Here is a 20894-nt window from a genome sequence, read left to right as displayed (position 1 = left end):
TTGTTGCTCCTCTGGTGCTGACAGTGGGAATTCTCCAAGTAACACAACTGCATTTATAAAACTACTGTTGCATTTCTGCCATTCGCTGTGCTCAGACAAACCTTTTATATTCACAAAAGTTTTAGGGAGATATTTTACACTTCTGGAGTTCTGTGCGCTTCTCATCAGAGGGGGCAGGTGTATGGGTAGAACTCACCAGCATATCCCAAACCTACAGACATGAACTGATGTGGCAAAGCGGGTAAATGGGCATAGTGTGATGGACCCTTTGCTGCAGTCTCTTCCTGGACTGATTAATTGGCTGGCTCCATTCCTCAAAAGAAAGGTAAGTCTCTGATGCCTTGTCAGGGGTAGTAAGCGCTATATAAATGCAATTACAATACAATACATGCACAAATATTTACTTCCAAGTAGAACAAAGTCCAAATGCAAAAGGGGAGGGGCGGGTGGCTCCAGAGAATGTCTTATTTTATGGGGTAGAGGTTTCATCATACTGCGTATTTCTGTGCTGTGAGCAATCCGCAGGAAGTGCGTGATAACAAAGTTCTTAAGAATAGAATTAATAATCATTTTCTTGTATCGGTTTTGTTGCATTTGCGTTTCAGACCTGCGCTGGTTAATGCCTGCAGGTCGGTGGAACTCTTTTTAAAAAACATTGAAATCACAAAACTATATATCTGAGATAAGCAAGTAAAGCGAGTCCAATTCTCAGTGGGCAAATGCACTGCTGCACATTTTTGAAATGACGGGGTTTTTACTCACGCACATCACAAAAGCCTGCGCCTAAAACCGAATTGCCTAAAATACACTTGAGTTCTGTGTTTGATTAGGGTATTAACCTGTTTAACTGTAATATATACCATTCTTTAAAAAAAATAAGAGCCATTCTTTTACTAAGTTAAATAAGTTTGCATGGACATTTAAATTAAAAAAAATGGCATTTAACTTTTGGCTAACATATATCCATTCAATCACCGCGCCCGTCCATTCATTTATCTACATCTGCCCTTCCACCCATTTGTCCACCTATCTGGCACTGCCCCCACCCCCGATGCACAACCTCCCTCTTATGCCCACCTGTGCCTGTCCCCTCCACACTGCCTGTCCTCCTTGTGTCTCTCCAGTACTGGTAGTCACAGACATTGCGCAGAGGCCGTCCTAGCCTGCAGGGTGCGAGGCGATTGCAAAAACCACAGTTGATGGACAGAATGCAGAACAATGTCATGCATTCACCCCAGTACAGAGATCTGGGCCTAAATAAATCGTTTTTTTGCACTCCACACCACCCCAGTTCGGACATGGCCATATGCAAATCAGTCTGGCCCTGTGCCTCATGGGAACAGTCCAGCCCGAACTGCCAAGCCATGCCTTCCCTGGACCGGAAACAAGCTTCCGAGGACCAGTTTCTGGCATTCCAGCCGTCTTCAGCCCGGCTTGCTTGAATCCAGTGGTGTGGAGAGCATGGGACTCACGTCTGAGCATACCCATCCCACTCGGGGTGACAAATGCAAAAACCACAGTTGATAGACAGAATGCAGAACAGTGTCATATATTCACCCCAGTACAGAGATCTGGGCCTAAATCCATTGTTTTTTTGCACTCCACACCACCCCAGTTCAGACATGGCCATATGCAAATCAGTCTGACCCTGTGCCTCATGGGAACAGTCCAGCCCGAACTGCCAAGTCATGCCTTCCCTGGACCGGAAACAAGCTTCCGAGGCCCGGTTTCTGGCATTCCGGCCGCCTTCAGCCCGGCTTGCTTGAATCCAGTGGTGTGGAGAGCATGGACTCATGTCTGAGCATACCCATCCCACTCGGGGTGACAAATGCAAAAACCACAGTTGATAGACAGAATGCAGAACAATGTCATGCATTCACCCCCGTACAGAGATCTGGGCCTAAATCCATCATTTTTTTGCACTCCACACCACCCCAGTTCAGACATGGCCATATGCAAATCAGTCTGACCCTGTGCCTCATGGGAACAGTCCAGCCCAAACTGCCAAGCCATGCCTTCCCTGGACCGGAAACAAGCTTCAGAGGACCGGTTTCTGGCATTCCAGCCGTCTTCAGCCCGGCTTGCTTGAATCCAGTTATGTGGAGAGCATGGGACTCACGTCTGAGCATACCCATCCCACTCGGGGTGACAAATGCAAAAACCACAGTTGATAGACAGAATGCAGAACAATGTCATGCATTCACCCCAGTACAGAGATCTGGGCCTAAATCCATTGTTTTTTTGCACTCCACACCACCCCAGTTCAGACATGGCCATATGCAAATCAGTCTGACCCTGTGCCTCATGGGAACAGTCCAGCCCGAACTGCCAAGCCATGCATTCCCTGGACCGGAAACAATCTTCCGAGGCCCGGTTTCTGGCATTCCGGCCGTCTTCAGCCCGGCTTGTTTGAATCCAGTGGTGTGGAGAGCATGGACTCACGTCTGAGCATACCCATCCCACTCGGGGTGACAAATGCAAAAACCACAGTTGATGGACAGAATGCAGAACAATGTCATGCATTCACCCCAGTACATAGATCTGGGCCTAAATCCATCGTTTTTTTGCACTCCACACCACCCCAGTTCAGACATGGCCATATGCAAATCAGTCTGACCCTGTGCCTCATGGGAACAGTCCAGCCCGAACTGCCAAGCCATGCCTTCCCTGGACCTGAAACAAGCTTCAGAGGACCGGTTTCTGGCATTCCAGCCGTCTTCAGCCCGGCTTGCTTGAATCCAGTTATGTGGAGAGCATGGGACTCACGTCTGAGCATACCCATCCCACTCAGGGTGACAAATGCAAAAACCACAGTTGATAGACAGAATGCAGAACAATGTCATGCATTCACCCCAGTACAGAGATCTGGGCCTAAATCCATTGTTTTTTTGCACTCCACACCACCCCAGTTCAGACATGGCCATATGCAAATCAGTCTGACCCTGTGCCTCATAGGAACAGTCCAGCCCGAACTGCCAAGCCATGCCTTCCCTGGACCGGAAACAAGCTTCCGAGGCCCGGTTTCTGGCATTCCGGACGTCTTCAGCCCGGCTTGCTTGAATCCAGTGGTGTGGAGAGCATGGACTCACGTCTGAGCATACCCATCCCACTCGGGGTGACAAATGCAAAAACCACAGTTGATGGACAGAATGCAGAACAATGTCATGCATTCACCCCAGTACAGAGATCTGGGCCTAAATCCATCGTTTTTTTGCACTCCACACCACCCCAGTTCAGACATGGCCATATGCAAATCAGTCTGACCCTGTGCCTCATGGGAACAGTTCAGCCCGAACTGCCAAGCCATGCCTTCCCTGGACCTGAAACAAGCTTCAGAGGACCGGTTTCTGGCATTCCAGCCGTCTTCAGCCCGGCTTGCTTGAATCCAGTTATGTGGAGAGCATGGGACTCACGTCTGAGCATACCCATCCCACTCAGGGTGACAAATGCAAAAACCACAGTTGATAGACAGAATGCAGAACAATGTCATGCATTCACCCCAGTACAGAGATCTGGGCCTAAATCCATTGTTTTTTTGCACTCCACACCACCCCAGTTCAGACATGGCCATATGCAAATCAGTCTGACCCTGTGCCTCATAGGAACAGTTCAGCCCGAACTGCCAAGCCATGCCTTCCCTGGACCGGAAACAAGCTTCCGAGGCCCGGTTTCTGGCATTCCGGACATCTTCAGCCCGGCTTGCTTGAATCCAGTGGTGTGGAGAGCATGGACTCACGTCTGAGCATACCCATCCCACTCGGGGTGACAAATGCAAAAACCACAGTTGATGGACAGAATGCAGAACAATGTCATGCATTCACCCCAGTACAGAGATCTGGGCCTAAATCCATCGTTTTTTTGCACTCCACACCACCTCAGTTCAGACATGGCCATATGCAAATCAGTCTGACCCTGTGCCTCATGGGAACAGTCCAGCCCGAACTGCCAAGCCATGCCTTCCCTGGACCGGAAACAAGCTTCAGAGGACCGGTTTCTGGCATTCCAGCCGTCTTCAGCCCGGCTTGCTTGAATCCAGTTATGTGGAGAGCATGGGACTCACGTCTGAGCATACCCATCCCACTCGGGGTGACAAATGCAAAAACCACAGTTGATGGACAGAATGCAGAACAATGTCATGCATTCACCCTAGTACAGATATCTGGGCCTAAATCCATCGTTTTTTTGCACTCCACACCACCCCAGTTCAGACATGGCCATATGCAAATCAGTCTGGACATGCTCTTGTGACTGGGGGTGTTGGCACAAGGGTTATCAGTCGGTTCACCGGGTCCTTAGGGGGCGGGGTTTGAGGGCCGCTGGGCTGCTCTGCCTCCAGAGGACTGGCGTTATTGTGAGGCGCTATGAAGACGAACATGCACAGTTGCACACGTTAGCCACTACTCTGTGAATGTGTGTGTGTGTTGGTATGCCTACTCACGAGTGTGTGCTAGTGGACACCTCCTCACCTTGGCATGTGGTTTAAATTGTCGCATATGCAGGTACTTTTAAATATGATTTCAGAATGTGTTGTATGAAAACCTATTGTGTTTAATTTAATAGACTATATTGTGTCTCTATAATAATCTGGGCCATCTACATCGTGTACATGACTGTCTTGCATCTCAGTTCCTTAAAGAGACTTTGGTTCTGTTAATATTTCAGCAGCTTTACAACACCATCACACACTTTTATATATAATCAACCTGCCACTGCCAAACTCTGGGATGCTTCTATTCTTGGCAGTGCCACTGCCAGACTCTGGGATGCTGCTATTCATGGCAGTGCCACTGCCAGACTCTGAAATGCTGCTAGTCTTCACCGTGCCACTACCAGACTATGGGATGCTGCTAATCTTGGCGGTGCCTGACCCAGAATAAGACGTTTGTGCACCTTAACCAGTCAGAATAATTTTGCCCACCTCAACCAGCCATTGCCAGACCCTGAAGGTTGCTGCTACATTCTGCACTGCCTGAAGCATTTTCCACACCTCAACCTGCCACTGCCAGATCCTGAAGGATTCTGCTTTTATTGCCACTCCCAGACTATGGGATGATGCTAGTCTTCACCGTGCCACTACCAGACTATGGGCAGCTGCTAATCTTGGCAGTGCCTGGCCCAGGAGAAGACCTTTGTGTACCTTAACCAGTCAGAACCATTTTGCCCATCTCAACCTGCCACTGCCAGACCCTGAGGATGCTGCTATTCTTGGCAGTGCTACTGCCAGACTCTGGGAGGCTGCTAATCTTGGCAGTGCCTGGCCCAGAAGAACTCTATGGCACAATTGAACTTTCCACTGTCTGAACAAGGATCCACAATACCGTTGCCCGTCAAAGAACACGAGATGGAGATTCTTCTGTGAGTCTGCAGAATGCACTTGCACTTTATCAGGTATCAGCTCATGGGCACATCAAGCAGCAAGCTCTGCACACCATGCCATGGACTGCTCTCTTCTGATGAGTGCCAAAAAGTACGAAACATACGTAATTTGCGTATGTAAAGAGATGTTCAGCATTGCTCTTGGAGCATTAAAACAAGTGTGAAAAAACATGGAGCATTGGCCTATATTGCCTTTATTCTGAGGAGCCTGACGTGAGTATGCAAAAGGAACTTCATGCTGAAGAGCACCTTTCCCAAGAAGAACGTTTCCACAGGTTCAGTCCTCAAACTTGGACCCAGAATATTTTGGGCAGCTGGCTCCACACCATGCGATATTAAGTGAGTGACAGTTTTCCTGACAGACCTACTTTGGTTTTAGGTCACAAAATATAGCTAATCTAATTAATGTGGGTACTAAACATATAATCCTTGAAATAGAAGTATATTTAGGTCTCGCCTAGGCAGTGCATGCGCTGTCTTGTCGAGAGATGCTGTATACACTATAGTGGGAGAAGCTCCACCCACTTTCTGCCCATCTTTTTTATTGTATTTAATAATAAATACTGCATTGTGATTGGTGTTTGGCTTCTTAGTCCTGCCTCCTGATGCCTATGTTGTCCTTTTGTTCTTTCCGCGGCTATCAGCCCCTTTACTAGAACACTATTTGCTGCCCTCCGCCCCCTCCCGCAGTTCGCAGTTTTTTCGCTCCCCCTCACCCCACCCCACTCCTGTTCGTGCCTTCCTCAACAGGGAAGCTACCATTTGTAATGCAATACGTCTCGCGTAAATACGAGTCGTATTGCATTGCAAAATCTTGTTTTTAATTAATGCGCAAAGCAAAGAAAGCACGAACACCAGAAGGCAGGTCTCTCGCGCCTGAATGTGGGTGGAGCTCGGGCTCCCATGCACCAAGGAGAGCCCCACACATAGGACAGAGGAACACGGAGCTTCCCTGATTGCTCCGACGTCTTTCCTTCATGACGAGAGCTGCAGGGAATTGGAGAAAGCAGGACGGTGGAAGCGGGAGTGCGAACCCATCCAGAAGCATTATGGTAAGTTTTAATTTACATTTTTCATTTTTCTTCAATTGAACCCCTCCCGCCTCCCCCCCTGATGACCCCATTTCCACCCCCCTTGACAGCTCCTGCACTGCCGTGCACACACGCTGGTGAGACTTCCTCTCGGATTGCTTTGCTCTGTCTCCTGTGAGAGTGCGGTAATGCACCCTCTCACTAGTTTGATTTCGGTGCAGTACTGGGAACGCATATCACTGGGGCTTCCCTCTGCATGTTTCGTCCATTTCCAGGAGCTGCAGGTCACTGTGGCAGCCTCCCTGCATAGGGAGGAGAGTGCAGTGTGCTTTCAGCGCTGTTGTGATGTGGGTTAATAAGTCAATGTGCAGCATGTGTGCCTGGGTAGCACGACTCTGCGAATCCGGGAACAGATGCTGAGTGACCTCCGACACGCGCTGCTGACTAGCAGCAAGCAGTACACAGGACAGTCAGCAATGTTCTCAGGCCCCAGTACAAACTTAGCTGCAGAATGGACGGAACGGAACACAAGTATGCACAAGAATCGGAAAGAGTGTCAGACCGAAGACAGCAGCAGGGCGTCCAGATCAGTATTCAACACAGAGAAGAGGGGACGGACCGAGCTGCAGAGTTCAAGGAGCACAAGCTCCTGCACTAGACTCTGTGTGAGTGTGCACAGAGAGGGACCACAGCACAGAGGCGCAGTGTGTAGCGAGCCAAAGTCTGCGAACACAGCAGCCAGAGAGCAGTGTGCACAGTTCTCGGGGAGACCCTAAGCGCCGCCCGTGCCAGTAAAGTCCTCCCTCCTTGCACCAGCTGCTCTACTGCCTATATACAGAGCCCATCGCTGTGTGCACAGCTCTCCTCACACACGTCGGACATGCGACTAGTCGGGCTACCTAGATCTGCGCCACACCTTCCACTGCACACAAGAGTGGTCGCTGGCTGGCCCCACCAGAGAGGGATGCTCCTCTGCCATGCCCCCTTGTGTGGGCACCTGGCCAGTGGCCCCACGCTCTGCACCAGCCATATCAACCTGCTCCTGTTCTCCCCAGCTCAGGTGTACTTACCTGCCCATCATCCAATGTACCTAGGTGACCCCCTCAGCCAGGTGTAGCCACCCTCTCCAGCGTCTCTGAGACTCACCTTTCATGTATGTGTCAGGGGGTTTACCCTTTCCACGCGTGCCCATTGTCGTTCTCAGCAGCCCCTCCCAACGCCCATGTAAACTCACCTGACGTCTTCGCCCAGGCGGACTTTCCTGTTTCCAGCCAGCGGCCAGGCGCATGCAGAAGCCCAGACTTATCCTTCCAAGTGCGCTCCTGCCCTCACGCACACTTGCACTCTTCCTGCAGGCCAATGTGCCTGCTGCCACTGCGCCCCGCACTCTGTGTACTTACCTGCTGCCCACGTGCGCAGAGGTTTACTTACCTGAGACCACTGCACAAGGTACACATGTGCGCGTAGCTTCCTCCTTCTCCCAGGTGTGCCTTCCCGCCCTCCAGCTCCCGGTGGTACAACATAGCTTAAAAACATTGCCAAAGCCAATTGCTCCTATATTTTCCTTTTGCCCTAGCTGTCCCCTTTTCTCACATTCGCTCCATATCGGTTTAATTTTCCTCCTTTATCTAGCATCTTTTCTGTTTTCATTTTCTTTCCTCATTCACTCTTTTGGTAGGTAAAAGACATTGTCATTCTCAATCCCAATACCTCTAACTCTTACAAATGCGAGACCAATTTGCAATGCAAATGCTTGTTTTGAATGTTGTAGTCAGGCTACACATAAGTTAATGTCTTATTACTTACCGGTAATCTTCATTACCCCGATTAGGGTCCTCCCCGTCCCAGTCCTTTCTACGTGAGGCAGTCCTGCCTCCACCCAGCCAATCACAATGCCAGTATTTCCATACTACATAAGCCCCGCCCACCTACCGCCATGCCTGTCATCAATAAGACTCCGACACAAACACAGCAGGAGGGAGGGAGGGAAGAGGACTGGGACGGGGAGGACCCTAATCGGGGTAATGAAGATTACCGGTAAGTAATAAGACATTACCCCCTCATGGGTCCTCCCCGCCCCAGTCCTTACTACATGAGGATCTACTAAATCACAAAGTGAGGGGCCCCCCGGGGGTAGGATGTGAGGCAGATCTGCGGGGGAGATCTACCTTCTTCTTTAAGCTACTTACTACATGAGGAACTCACAAGCAGTGAACCAATAAAGAAAATACGCAAGACACCAGGGATCCTTGCAGAGTACAAAACTTTAATCAATAAAAGATCAATGAACAACAGCGTTCAAGACGCCAACAGAAAAACTGTCAGCAGAGGCATGTAAAACATCAAGCCGATAATGTCGCTCAAATGTGTGATGAGACTGCCAGGTGGCCGCCCTACAATTCTCCTGATTAGAGACCCCCGCCGCCACAGCCCAGGAAGCAGACACAGAACGCTTCGACCAACCCTGTACATGAGACGGAGGAGGCAAATCCAAAGACTTATAAGATTGACAGACCGCCAAACGGACCCACCGGCTGATCGTGGAAGTAGAAACCTTCTTCCCTTTAGCCACACCTCCACAGGAGACAAACAGGGCAGAGAACTCCGGAACCCCAGGGAACGTTGGAGGAAAATTTGAAGAGCCCTGCGAACATCCAAAGAAGGGGGAACAAGGGAATCCCCCTCAGCAGGCAAATAATTAAGAATCACCTCCTGCTGCAAATGAAAACTCGAAGAAACCTTGGGCAGGAAAGCCGGACCAAGCCGCAAAATGACCCGATACGGGAGGAACTGCAAATAGGGAAACAAAATGAGCAAGGCACCCAACTCACCCAACCTGCGAGCGGAGGTAACGGCCAACAGGAAAGCCACCTTAGCGGACAGCCACAACAAATCCGCCTCCATCAAAGGCTCAAAAGGGGGCAACTGCAGACCACGCAAAACAGTAGGCAAATCCCAAGAAGGAATGAGAACAGGAGAAACCAGCCGACGAAGCCGAAAGCTCCGAAGAAGCCGACTAACCAAAGGTGCAACACCCTCCAAGGAGGCCCCAGGACCCGACAAGCACGAACCGCAGCCCACTGAGCAGACAACGTGGAAGGGGAAAGGCCTTTCAAAAAACCATCTTGGAGAAACTCCAACACAGAAGTAGGAACCCCCAGTACAGGATCCACCCCATGAGAAGAACACCAAGAAACAAAAGAACCCCAATGACGACCATAGCACTTATGGGTCGAAGGGCGGCGAGACATTTGGATGTCATGAGCCACCACCGATGAACAACCCAAAGACTCCAACGTCAACCGCTCAAGAGACAAGCCGTCAGCTGCAAACGACGAAGACAAGGCAGAGACAGGAGCGGAAACTGAAGAGGAGACGGACACAAAGGAAGCCAAACAAACCGACCCACGGCCAGCCGCAACAGGAGAGGAAACCAAATGCGGCGAGGCCAGAAAGGAGCAATCAATCGGACTGAAACTTTCTCCCCCCGAATCTTCTGCAGCCTCCTCAGGAGGAGGGGAATGGGAGGGAATGCATACAGAAGGCCCGAAGGCCAGGGAATCGAAAGAGCATCCACCGCCCAAGCCTGAGGACACAGTGCCTCCGAACAACACCGGGGTAGGAGAGAGTTGTGAGGGGATGCAAAAATATCGATCCAAGGAGTCCCGAAGGCAAAGGAACAGGAACAGAGGAATAGAGAGATGGTACAGAACAGAAGATGGAAGGCCGCGACTTAAAGCGTTCGCTTGAAAATTTAACCGTCCTGGAATGTACACCGCCCTCAAGGTCAACAGATGAGATTCCGCCAAAGCACAAATCATGGAGGCCAACATGTTCAGAGATGCGCACCTGGTCCCCCCTGACGGTTCAAGTAACAACGAGCCACCTGGTTGTCGGTACGAGCCAACAGATTCGCCCCGAGGAGAGGAACCTGAATGAACTACACCGCCTCCCAGATAGCCGCCAACTCCCGCCAGTTCAAGGAACAGGCTCTGTCCTCCTGAGACCACGAACCCTTGGCTTCCAAGGACCCCAAAGTGGCCCCCCAACCCCAGAGACTGGCATCCGACGTCAACAAAAGCGGAGGAGGAAGACAAAACCGCACCCCCTTCTCCAGATTGGCAGTGCAAAGCCACCAGTCCAAGTCCTGAATCAGAGCAGGAGAGAGTGGAACCAGAGTCTTGTAATCCGCCCGGGAGGAGTCCCACCGAGCCAACAGATGAGTCACTAAGGGCTTGAGATGGAGGCGAGCCCAAGGAATCACAGCAGTGGTCGCAGCCATCAACCCCTGGACCCGCAACTGAACACGAGCTGGGGCAGAGGGACGACTCAATAGATCCCGCAACAGAGTCTGTAGGGAAAGGATCCGAACAGGAGGGAGAAACACCGCCTCCAGACAGGTGTCGAACAGACCCTCGATGAACTGAAGCCTCTGAACAGGATCCAGATGAGACTTGGCCAAATTCACCCTGAACCCCAGCTCCTGGAACAGGGACAACGTAGACTCCACCGCCAGAAGAGCCTGAGGGAAAGAGGAAGCAGAGACCAAACAATCATCAATATAGGGAAACACTGAGAAACCCTGATGTTGCAAAACCCCCACAGCAGGAGCCAATACCTTGGTAAAAGTCCTGGGAGCAGTGGAGAGGCCGAACGGCAGAACCTGAAACTGGAAATGCATCCCCTGGACCACAAACCTCAGGATCCGCAGACTGGCCGGATGAACCGGAACATGAAAATAGGCATTCTCTAAGTCCAGGGAAGCCAAAAAATCTCCGTCCTGGATGAGGGGAATGACGGACTGCAATGTGACCATCCGAAAATGATCCAACCGCACCAATTTGTTCAGGGAACGGAGATTCAATATGGGGCGGAAGGAACCATCGGGCTTTGGTTCAGAAACATATGGGAATAGAAACCCAGGCCCACTTCCTCCACTGGAACCGGCACCACTGCCCCTTTCCGTAACAACATGGCGACGCCGGACAACATGGAAGACCGCCGCACGGGGTTTCTTGACAACCGGGTAACCAGAAAACAATCCAGAGAGGGAGGGCCCAGGATGGGAATCTGGTAACCCCACCTGATGACAACCAAGACCCATTGATCGGAGATCAGAGCTGTTCAACCGTCCAGAAACAAACGGAGACGAGCCCCCACAGCGGCATAGTCACTTTTGTCCAGCATCAGAGGGAGGCTGCTGCTGCTGCTGATGCTGTTGTTGCTGCTGAGGCCGGGATTTATAATGGAGCACGGCCCCCCGACCACAGGCCCGACCACAAAAGGGCTGAGAGGACAATACCCCTTGAAACCTCTGCTTCTGGAAAAAAGACCTTTTCTTAGGAGCAGGCTGGAAAGGCTTCAACAACTCCTTCTCCTCCGCTGAACGCTGCACCATTGTATTCAAGGCAACCCTAAAGAGACGGGGACCCTCAAAAGGCAGTGTATGGACCAAAGTCTTATGAGCAGCTTCAAGACGCCAAGGCTTTGTCCACAGAGACCTCCTCCCAGCCACCGCCGCCCCAGCAGCAGAGGAGAAATCCCACAAGGATTCAAAAGTGACATCCAACAGGAATTGCGCCAAAACCTCCATTTGAGCCAACACAGGAGTAGGGTCTCCTTGATCCTGAAGACAGTCAAACAGCTTCTCCAAATCCTTGAGCAGGACCTGCGACGCATAGGCCGCATAAGTGCTAGCACGCACCCCAAAGTGAGAAGAGGAGTAAGAACGTTTGAGAGCAGATTCCACCTTACGCTCCACTGGATCAGACAGGGAAGCCTCCTCCGAAGATAAAGAGGAAGAGGAGGAAGCCATAGAGGACAAAAGAGAATTAACCTTCGTAATCGCAGGAAACTGGGAATCAAAGTCCGCCAGGCGATACTGCTTCCCCAGGAATTGCGGAATACCCTGCTTATCCACCTCAAGCCACTCTTTCATGAGGATATCCTTCAGGACATCATAGAAGGGGAGGTCATCCACCACTGAGGAACTATACTGTGCGTAAAATCCCTCCTCAGTCAGGGATTTAGGGTCAAACCCAAGCACCTCTCGAATATGGACCAATATGTCAGAAAAAACTTTGCCCTGAACGTACTTTCTCTTAGGGGAATTGTCCATGTCTTCCAAATCATCCTTAGCCCGCTTAGCCGCAGGCTCCAGCACCGCAAACTGGACCGCGGAATTAATCAAGTCCTGCAAATCAGCCCTAGAAATCTGCAAGACGTCGTCCTCCTGCAGATCCTGAACATTATGCTGCTTGGAAACAGCCTTAGCCGGTACAGGAGAAGAAGCTTCTTCACTCATGGTGAAAAAACCCAGAAGCAACCAAACAGGAAATCACCACAACAAAGGAAGTGCCCAGCAAACTCCAATAAATACTGCCCCCAATCACGCAAAGATGAGGCAGGTGAATGAAATAAAAAGAGGGCAGCCCTGAAGTCTCCACCCACAGCCACAGGTGTTATATTCTTGTCTTCTCCTTCTCTGCTGCTCAGCCTGTGTGTGTGATGTCATTAGAATGTTCGTGTATGCATGGTTTGAATGTGTGGTCAGTTTGAGTGAGTGGGGCTGAGCAGCTGGATGCTGCTCCCGGTGGGGCCTTCCTTAATACCAACTACGACTAATAAACCAACTTAAGTATACCTACGATTATTGGATTTACTTATCTTTTCAATGTACTTTTAACTTTGAAACAATAGGTCAAAAGAGAATGACTGCGGGGGCCGGACGCTGCGATAGTGCAGCAGCGCCGGAACGATCCGAGGCCAGGACCAAGAAAATCTCACGGAACCGCCACCAAAGGAAGCTAGATCCAGGGACCGGAACCGGGAGCACCAGCGTTCCGACTGCCTTCGGAGCAGAAAAAAAACAGGCATGGCGGTAGGTGGGCGGGGCTTATGTAGTATGGAAATACTGGCGTTGTGATTGGCTCGGTGGAGGCAGGACTGCCTCACGTAGTAAGGACTGGGACGAGGAGGACATATGAGGGGATAATGGAGTGGCAACATTGGGCTATTGTTCCTTTGTTTTTGGGCTTGAAAGTGTAGAGTTGGCAGTCTAGTGTTCCCGCTACGTGAGGACGTAGCGTGAACGGCGGCCATTTTGGGTTGCGCGCAGTAGTGCGAAAATCGGTGCTGGAGCAGGATAGAGAACAGCAAGCTCTGCGCTCTTCGTAGGAGATAAATATAATTAAATAAATAGCGGTTGAGAACATCTACAGTGTCCTGTCATCATTGAGGGGAACCTTCAATTCTACAGTGGCGACGAAGCTGGGACCCGAAGGAAAAAAAAAAACGAAATAACGTAACCCACAGGAGCACCAGGAGAAGACACCCAGACAGCAGCACAAGACCAGCACTATAGGAGGAAGACCAGACGACACGGAGAGCGCGGCAGAAGCAGCAGGTCTCACCAGCATCAAAGGAAGATCAAAAAGTCCAGGTACAGGGGCACCACTCACCCAGGACTGAGAGGGAGGAATCAGCGCAACCAGGAAGGGTGAGGTGGCAGGGAGACAGTCACCCAAGGCCCAACAGACACCAGGAAAGCACACAGAGGGTCAACACTGCAAAGAGGGTGTGAAAAAATCTGGCAACACTGCCCTCTTCCTAACATTGAGTGTTTTTGTGAAGTTGGCCGCTCTGCACTTTGTTTCTCCTACATCTGGCCTACCCTTGGTACAGTTGAGAGTATCGTGTAAACTTGTATGTTTATTTTACACCAGTGACCGTGAGCAAAAGCACGAGTCATGTCACATTGCCTTTCTAGTAATGGAAAGTAATGCATTTCACGCTAATTTATTTTGGTTCTGGGAACACGCAGTTAGTTTTCAGGGTGTAACAATAGGAAATTACCAGCAGGTGGCGATAACATTCTAATTTTGATGCTCTGGTAGCACAATTTAATGAGCAGACGAGTGAGTTAAGCAATGATAGAAAACTAGGAAAAGCTGTTACTTTCCTTGTCCCAGTCGCCACAGCCGGTCGGTTAATTATGTCGCTGTACAGAAATGCTCTTTTCTTCCTCAAAGGAATCCACGAGTTCACCAGGTAACCGGCCAGACGTCGCTACTGGATTCCTTTTCGGGTGGGGGCCCCAAGCGTCGGTGTGTCTGATTGATTACAGCATTGCAGCGCAGTTATTTTTGGGCGTTTCTGGCCCTCAGCTGCTCCTGTCTGAAACCCATAGCTGAGATTTAGATAAATATTGTTGTTTCCTGTCTTTTGCTCTGTTTGTTAGGCAGGCGCTTAATTTTTTTTTACCCCAACATTTTCATGACGAACGCTTTGTCGGGTGGGGAGTGTGTGCGTTTTCCCGATACTCTGCACTCCCCGTTTATACTTGAAACACCTAAACTGCTACATCTCTGTGTTTGTTTACATTGCCTCAGTGACCGCAAGCACAGGGTTACCAGCCAGGCGACTGCCATCCCACCAGGGACATCACGTTCCACTCCTGGGCTCTCGTGTTCGGGGGCACTACTCCCCTTGTTTCGGTGGAATTGAACCAAGGCTACAACTCCCAGAATGCATTTTCTAAAAGAAACAGACAACTGAAAAACAAATTCCCGATAACATAGAGGTATCTGGAAAATTGTACACTGACAGCTGCCTTTAAAGTTCATGAGACAAATTTAAAGAATCCCTTTTCATATATTTTTGGTAAGGAGACTACAGTCTCTAGGGGATCCGTATCAGAGAAGGGTGGTGACACACTAAGTTGTATCAAGAGACATATTTTTCTTTGTGTAATTGTAATATTGTTTTTTAAATCATGAAATGTTTTTTAAGAATAAATGTGAATTTTTAAACGACCTGTATAGAAATACACAATATACTTTGGAGAAATTTTTTGATAAATCCCTCTTGGCCTAACATTCTCTTTGGCTCAATTGAAATCATGTTTTAAAATGTTTGACATTGATTTATGTTGTTGAAATTGTAAATGTGTCGATCCTGATACAACTCTTGATACAACTTAGTGTGTCACCACCCTTCTCTGATACGGATCCCCTAGAGACTGTAGTCTCCTTACCAAAAATATATGAAAAGGGATTCTTTACATTTGTCTCATAGTACTTAACCCCTCCCTTTTCATAAAAGGGTTTCTCCTTTAACACTTTTTCATTTAAAGTTCATGAGCCACTCTGCCCCATTAACGACGACTGCCCTTGCCCTGTATAGGTAACAGACAGCGATAGTGGCAGAATACCATGTTTTTGTGTATCTGCTCGAACTGGCCTTTTTGGCTGTGTCAAAGAGAATACTGAATAGTGCAAAGTTTCGCTTTACTGTGAGATTCGGATCCATGTGCTACATTTGTGAGTGTGTCAAGTGAGTGTTTGTGCAGTCTGTGTGTACCAAATGTATGGTGGTAAGTCTTTATGTGCGGTTCGAGTCTGAGTACTCTGAATCAGTGGGATCCATTACTTCGTCCTCAGTGCTGGCTAGTAGATGGATGAGATGGGGTGAGGTGTCGGATTGCTGTTTCTATTGTTCAAGGTGAGTTGCTTTGTAAACAGCGCCTGTATATGTGTGTGTGTGTGTGTATGTGTGTGTGCATGTGTATATATATATATATATATATATATATATATATATATATATCCTGATTACTGCTTCAGAAAGGCTGATGACAGCCAGGTGCAGAGAACTCACACTTCATCTTGCCCTTGTTTTGGATGCTCCTGCTTGGAGCTAGCAAAAAAATAAAGAGGAAAAGAAGATGGGGCTACCCAGCATAACAACCTCTCACATATTAAACTATAAAAAGGACAAGTTACCTAGGAATAATGTGGGGGAAGGTTCTAACTGGATTTCCTATGTGAAAAGAGCATTATCGATGTTAATATTTACGTCATAGAGTCTTCATTAAAAAGCTTCATCATAGGGTCGTCAGATCCGCCTGAAAGTTTGTTAAAAGGGCGAATCAACTCGTTGAAAGGAATCGAGCACTTGGGAGGCTGTAGTGTGAAACAAATAAACTTTCCTTGTAGTAAAACTCTTCCTTTATCATTTATTTGGGATATTTTACAGCAGGACATTAAAAACAAAAACTAGGGGACTGTAGGGGTTATTATGTCTCCCTAGTCCCTCAAGTCGACATGTTTCAGCTTTTATTGCAGTGCTATGCCACCACCTTCTGCCACATTATTTCTCTGAGATCAGCCATTTATTGCAGTACTCCAGGAACCACATCTTTTGGGCGGTTTTCAATTTTTTATGTATGTCTTTTTTTGTCTCTTATAGGTACTACACCTTTTGATAATAGTTGCACATCCATAGGGAGTACCACATTTACTATAGTTATCAGATTGTCTGAATGTTTATGATTGCGAATGTGAGTTGCAGCACCGAGGGATCTCGGTCCTGAGGAAGGATGCTGACCCCCCTCTGGGGCCATTAGGACAGCTGAAACATGTGGATCTGAGGGACTAGGGAGCCCTGCGTCCTAATCCCTGTTGAAGCTGAAGTTATTGCTGAAGACTAAACTTACACTTCTGATCACACTTGGCGGTCACTTTCTGGGAGTGGTCATCATCACGACTCTTGCAGTACAAGAGCTGCATCTGGAGCCAGCTGGCTAAATGTGCCCCCTTGCATTATCAGAGCTGCACCTGCAGTTATGCGGGTAACAGTTGGACCTCAACCATGAATGGGATAAGAGATTGATGATGGAGAGGAATTCTGCAATATGAATTTAAGACTTTTGCTTGGTGAACTTGAATTGGTGAGAATAAACTGAACTATTGTGTGTATCTAAATATTGTGGTACTTTTTGAGTGAGCTACACCTTTGCATAATTCAGGCTTAGTCTCGTGTTATACACAGGGGTTGTTCAGATAGCAGCGGAAGTATAGCGACAGGGTTTAGTGCCTCCTCGAAGATCACAAACAGGATTTTAGTCATGTAACTGAGAGCCCTAAAAGCACTGTGTAATATTTTGTTTTGCTGTCTGATTTAAAGTACTTTCTTTTAACTAAAAGTTAAACACTGGAATGGACATTATGTAATTGTATCTTGCGGTTGACTGTGTAGTTCTAAGCTCTTCCCCACCACATCACCTCCCAGGGAAGCCTTTGTCTGCTCACCCTTGCTCAAAATAAAGATTTGATGAGCCGTAATTGGACTTGCTCCCAGCATGCTAGTGGCAGATGACCTCAACCACCGCAGTTGAGGCCCAGTAACCCTTTTTGATCCCCTTCACCAAGAGCTATAAAATGTGTATATTCTGTTGTGGAGCTGTAGAATGGAGCTTGTCCTAGTTATGTATCAACTGCATTCTGAGGATTCTGATTAGCTGTCAAATTGTGACACTTGTGAGGTGTTCATCAAGAGCACATGCATTTGGAAGCTACCTGAAAGGGATGAGACTTAAACACAGCACAGTTTTTGTGTTTTATTTAATCTGGTAATGTGTTCCAGGTCAGTTTACTGGTTGTTTTGTACTTAAGTGCAAATTGTGTCAAGTGCATTTGAAGCAGGGAGGAGATGATGCAGCAGACCATTATGTGCAATTTTTAGTGCTGCATTACTAGTGGTACGTGAGCAGCCACTCTGTCCTTGGTAATTGTGGTGTTGTGGGAGATGAATGCTGACATGATAGAAGTGAAGCTCATCTGGGAACCTACCAGGAAATCGGGCAGTCGTTATCAGTACATACGTGATGGACTTCACAGCCCCATCTGACACAGTTTTGTGTGTGATTACCTGACGGAGATGCGCTACTCATGCATGTGCCTCAGGTGGTGTAGCTTTGACTGGATCCCAGGAGGTCTGTACAGCAGCCACACAGGGAGCTGAGAATGGTAAGTGGGAAGAAGCTGGGAAATAAGACCACCCAGATCCCTTTCTGGGTATTGCCCAGAAAGGACCTTTCTAAGTGGGGCATTAGGCGGTTGACATGCAGGACCCTCAAGGGGTTCCTGGGAGACTGCAAGTTCACCAGATAAGTGACATCACTTTTGCACTCCACCACCTCATATGGACCGGTCCACCTGGCCTGGAGCGCACAAGGCTCCACAGGGGCCATGACCCAAACTTTCTGCCCAGGCTGAAGCTCAATCAGAGTGGCATTCTGATCGTACTACCGCTTCAGTTCCTGCTGGCTGGCTTCCAGATTCGCCTGAGCGAGATCTCTGAATCGCTGAGTCTGGTTCCTGAAGGCCAGCATGTAACTATATACATCCTGGGGAGGTTTCTAATTTCTAATTTCTAGGTTTGGTGAAGCGCAACAGCTACCCCAGCAATGGGGCGTCCCGGCGCTGAGAGACATGCTCACACCTACTAGACGGGGGAGTAGATGAGGGCCCTAGAGAGCAGGAAAGAGGAGGGTCTTGATTGCTTTACGAAAGACTGAGAGACAGTCTATGGAACGTATGCTGAGCGGAAGATCGTTCCATAGTTTGGGACCGAGAACGCTAAAGGAGCGACCTCCAGTACGACAGAGCTTAGTTCTGGGAACTTCCAGAAGAAGTTGGTTAGAGGAGCGTAGTTCACGACCAGGAACATAGGGTCGGGCCAAGTTTCGCAGCAGAGGGGGATTTCCTTGTTTGACAATTTTAAAGATCGTGATGAGAGCTTTAAATTTAACTATGTGTTCCACGGGCAGCCAGTGGAGTTTGCGGATGGTGGCTCTGGCTGAGCATCTGCGTGGGAGACCGACCAGCGTTCTAGCCGCCGCATTCTGGATTCGTTGGAACCTAGCCGTTTCTGCTTTGTTTGCTCCCAGGAGGAGGACGTTCGCATAGTCCAGGCGTGACAAGACGGTTGCCTGGACAATTAGCTGACGAGCCTTTGAGTCAAAGAGGCCGAGTATAGGCCTGAGGTTCCTTAGGAGACCTATACAGGTGGCTGCCACCTTTTTAGTGTGTGACTGGAAGCTAAGGTTAGCATCCATCCAGACTCCCAGATTTTTTACACAGTTTTTAGGGAGTGGAGTGGTGCCAAGGGATGACGGCCACCAGTGCTCGTTCCATAGGCTGGTGTTTCGGCCAAGGAGGAGCACCTCGGTTTTGCCGGCATTAAGTTGGAGGTAGTTATCCGTCATCCATTGTGCCACCGCTGCCATGCCCTCTCTGAACTTGGATGCCGCGATGGACGGGCTTTCCGTGAGGGTGACGACCAACTGGGTGTCGTCGGCGTAGGAAACCAGCGTGAGCCCCCTTTCTTTGGCCACATCCGCAAGCGGCTGGACATATAAGTTAAAGAGGGTGGGGCTCAACGCTGAGCCCTGGGGGACTCCTTGTGCTATGGGGTGGGATTTAGAGAGAAATGGGGGGCTGACACCTTGAAGGATCTGTCCTTAAGAAAGGATTGGAACCATTCAAGAGCTAGGCCAGTCACACCGGCCATCTCCAGACGTTTCAGAAGAATGTCGTGGGATACCGTGTCAAAGGCTGCGCTGAGATCTAGAAGGATCAGCGCAGCACTTTGACCGGAGTCTAAAATCGTCCGGAGATGTTCGGTGGTGGCCAATAGGGCAGATTCGGTACTATGGCCCGCTCGAAAGCCATTTTGGGATGGGTCCAGGATACCGTTGTGGTCCACATGTTTATAGAGGATGCCATTGACATGGGCTTCTGCTATTTTAGATATCCAGGGGAGGAGGGATATTGGCCGGAAGTTTTCCGGCTTGGAAGGGTCCAGGGTGGGTTTTTTGATTATCGGTGATACCCACGCTTGCTTCCAAGCTATGGGTACAGAAGCAGAGGTGAAGGAAAGATTGAGGATATCCAGCATGGGGGTAGGAAAAAGTCAATCGAGTCCAGGAAGTGAGAGGGGCTCATAGGGTCAGCTGGAGAGCCAGACTTCACTTTCTTGCAGAGTTTGGTCAGGTCAGCAGCCGTGATGGCAGGGATTTGGGTAAGAGGGGTGATGGTAGAGGCTGGTGTCTTAAGTTCCCCAGAGTGAGGAGGGTTCTGCAGAAAGGTAGCGTAGATTTTTTGGACCTTTTCAACGAAGTATGTGGCCAGCTGCTCGCATTGTTCGTTGGATGAGATTTTGGGAGAAGGCGACCTAGGGTTTTGTAGTTCTTTGACTAGTTTAAAGATCACTTTAGATGGGTTGGGGTTGGAGCTAATTTTGTCAGCATAGAAAGTAGCGCGGGTGCTGATGGCTTTGTGATAGATTTTAAGCTTGGATAAATAGTTAGCCTTATCCTGATTGTCAAAGTTTTTCCTCCATTGACGCGTGGCTTTTTTACAGTCCTTACGCATCGCTTTAAGGGTATCATCGTACCGCGGATTAGAAGGTGTGTTACGTCCTTTAGTCAGCTTGGCTGGGATGAGAGTGTCAAGCCCATTAGTAATCCAGGTAGTGAACGAGGTATAGGTCGCATCTATCTCCTGATTGGCTTCGCAGTGGAAATCTCCTAGGGTTTCATGAAGAGCGGGGGTGGAGAGTTTGTGCCAAGGTCTTTTTAAGCGACGGTTGGATTCAGTTTTATACTGACGTTTTGGCGCTGGGACCATAAGTTTGATGAGGTAG

The 20894-nt window shown here is 49.1% G+C and overlaps 1 protein-coding gene across 2 annotated transcripts in view; it reads left to right on the top strand.

The window, feature by feature from the left end:
- The window catches only part of LOC147683446 (dehydrogenase/reductase SDR family member 12-like), a 325191-nt gene that overhangs the window by 1556 nt on the left and 302741 nt on the right, over window positions 1-20894 (top strand). The window contains exon 1 of one of the 2 annotated variants that reach the window (XM_086943868.1): window positions 14324-14456. The exons of the other annotated variant lie outside the window; for it this stretch is intronic. Coding sequence (XP_086799994.1) covers window positions 14401-14456 — 56 coding nt within the window. The 5' untranslated portion in view covers window positions 14324-14400. Of the gene's footprint in view, window positions 1-14323; window positions 14457-20894 lie in introns of those variants that run through there. 2 annotated transcript variants of the gene reach the window in all.

This window comes from Lissotriton vulgaris, chromosome 11 (genome assembly GCF_964263255.1).
Source record: "Lissotriton vulgaris chromosome 11, aLisVul1.2, whole genome shotgun sequence".
Taxonomy (NCBI): domain Eukaryota; kingdom Metazoa; phylum Chordata; class Amphibia; order Caudata; family Salamandridae; genus Lissotriton; species Lissotriton vulgaris.
The sequence above is the reverse complement of the archived record's forward strand: the minus strand, read 5'-3'. Positions and strand labels throughout refer to the sequence as shown.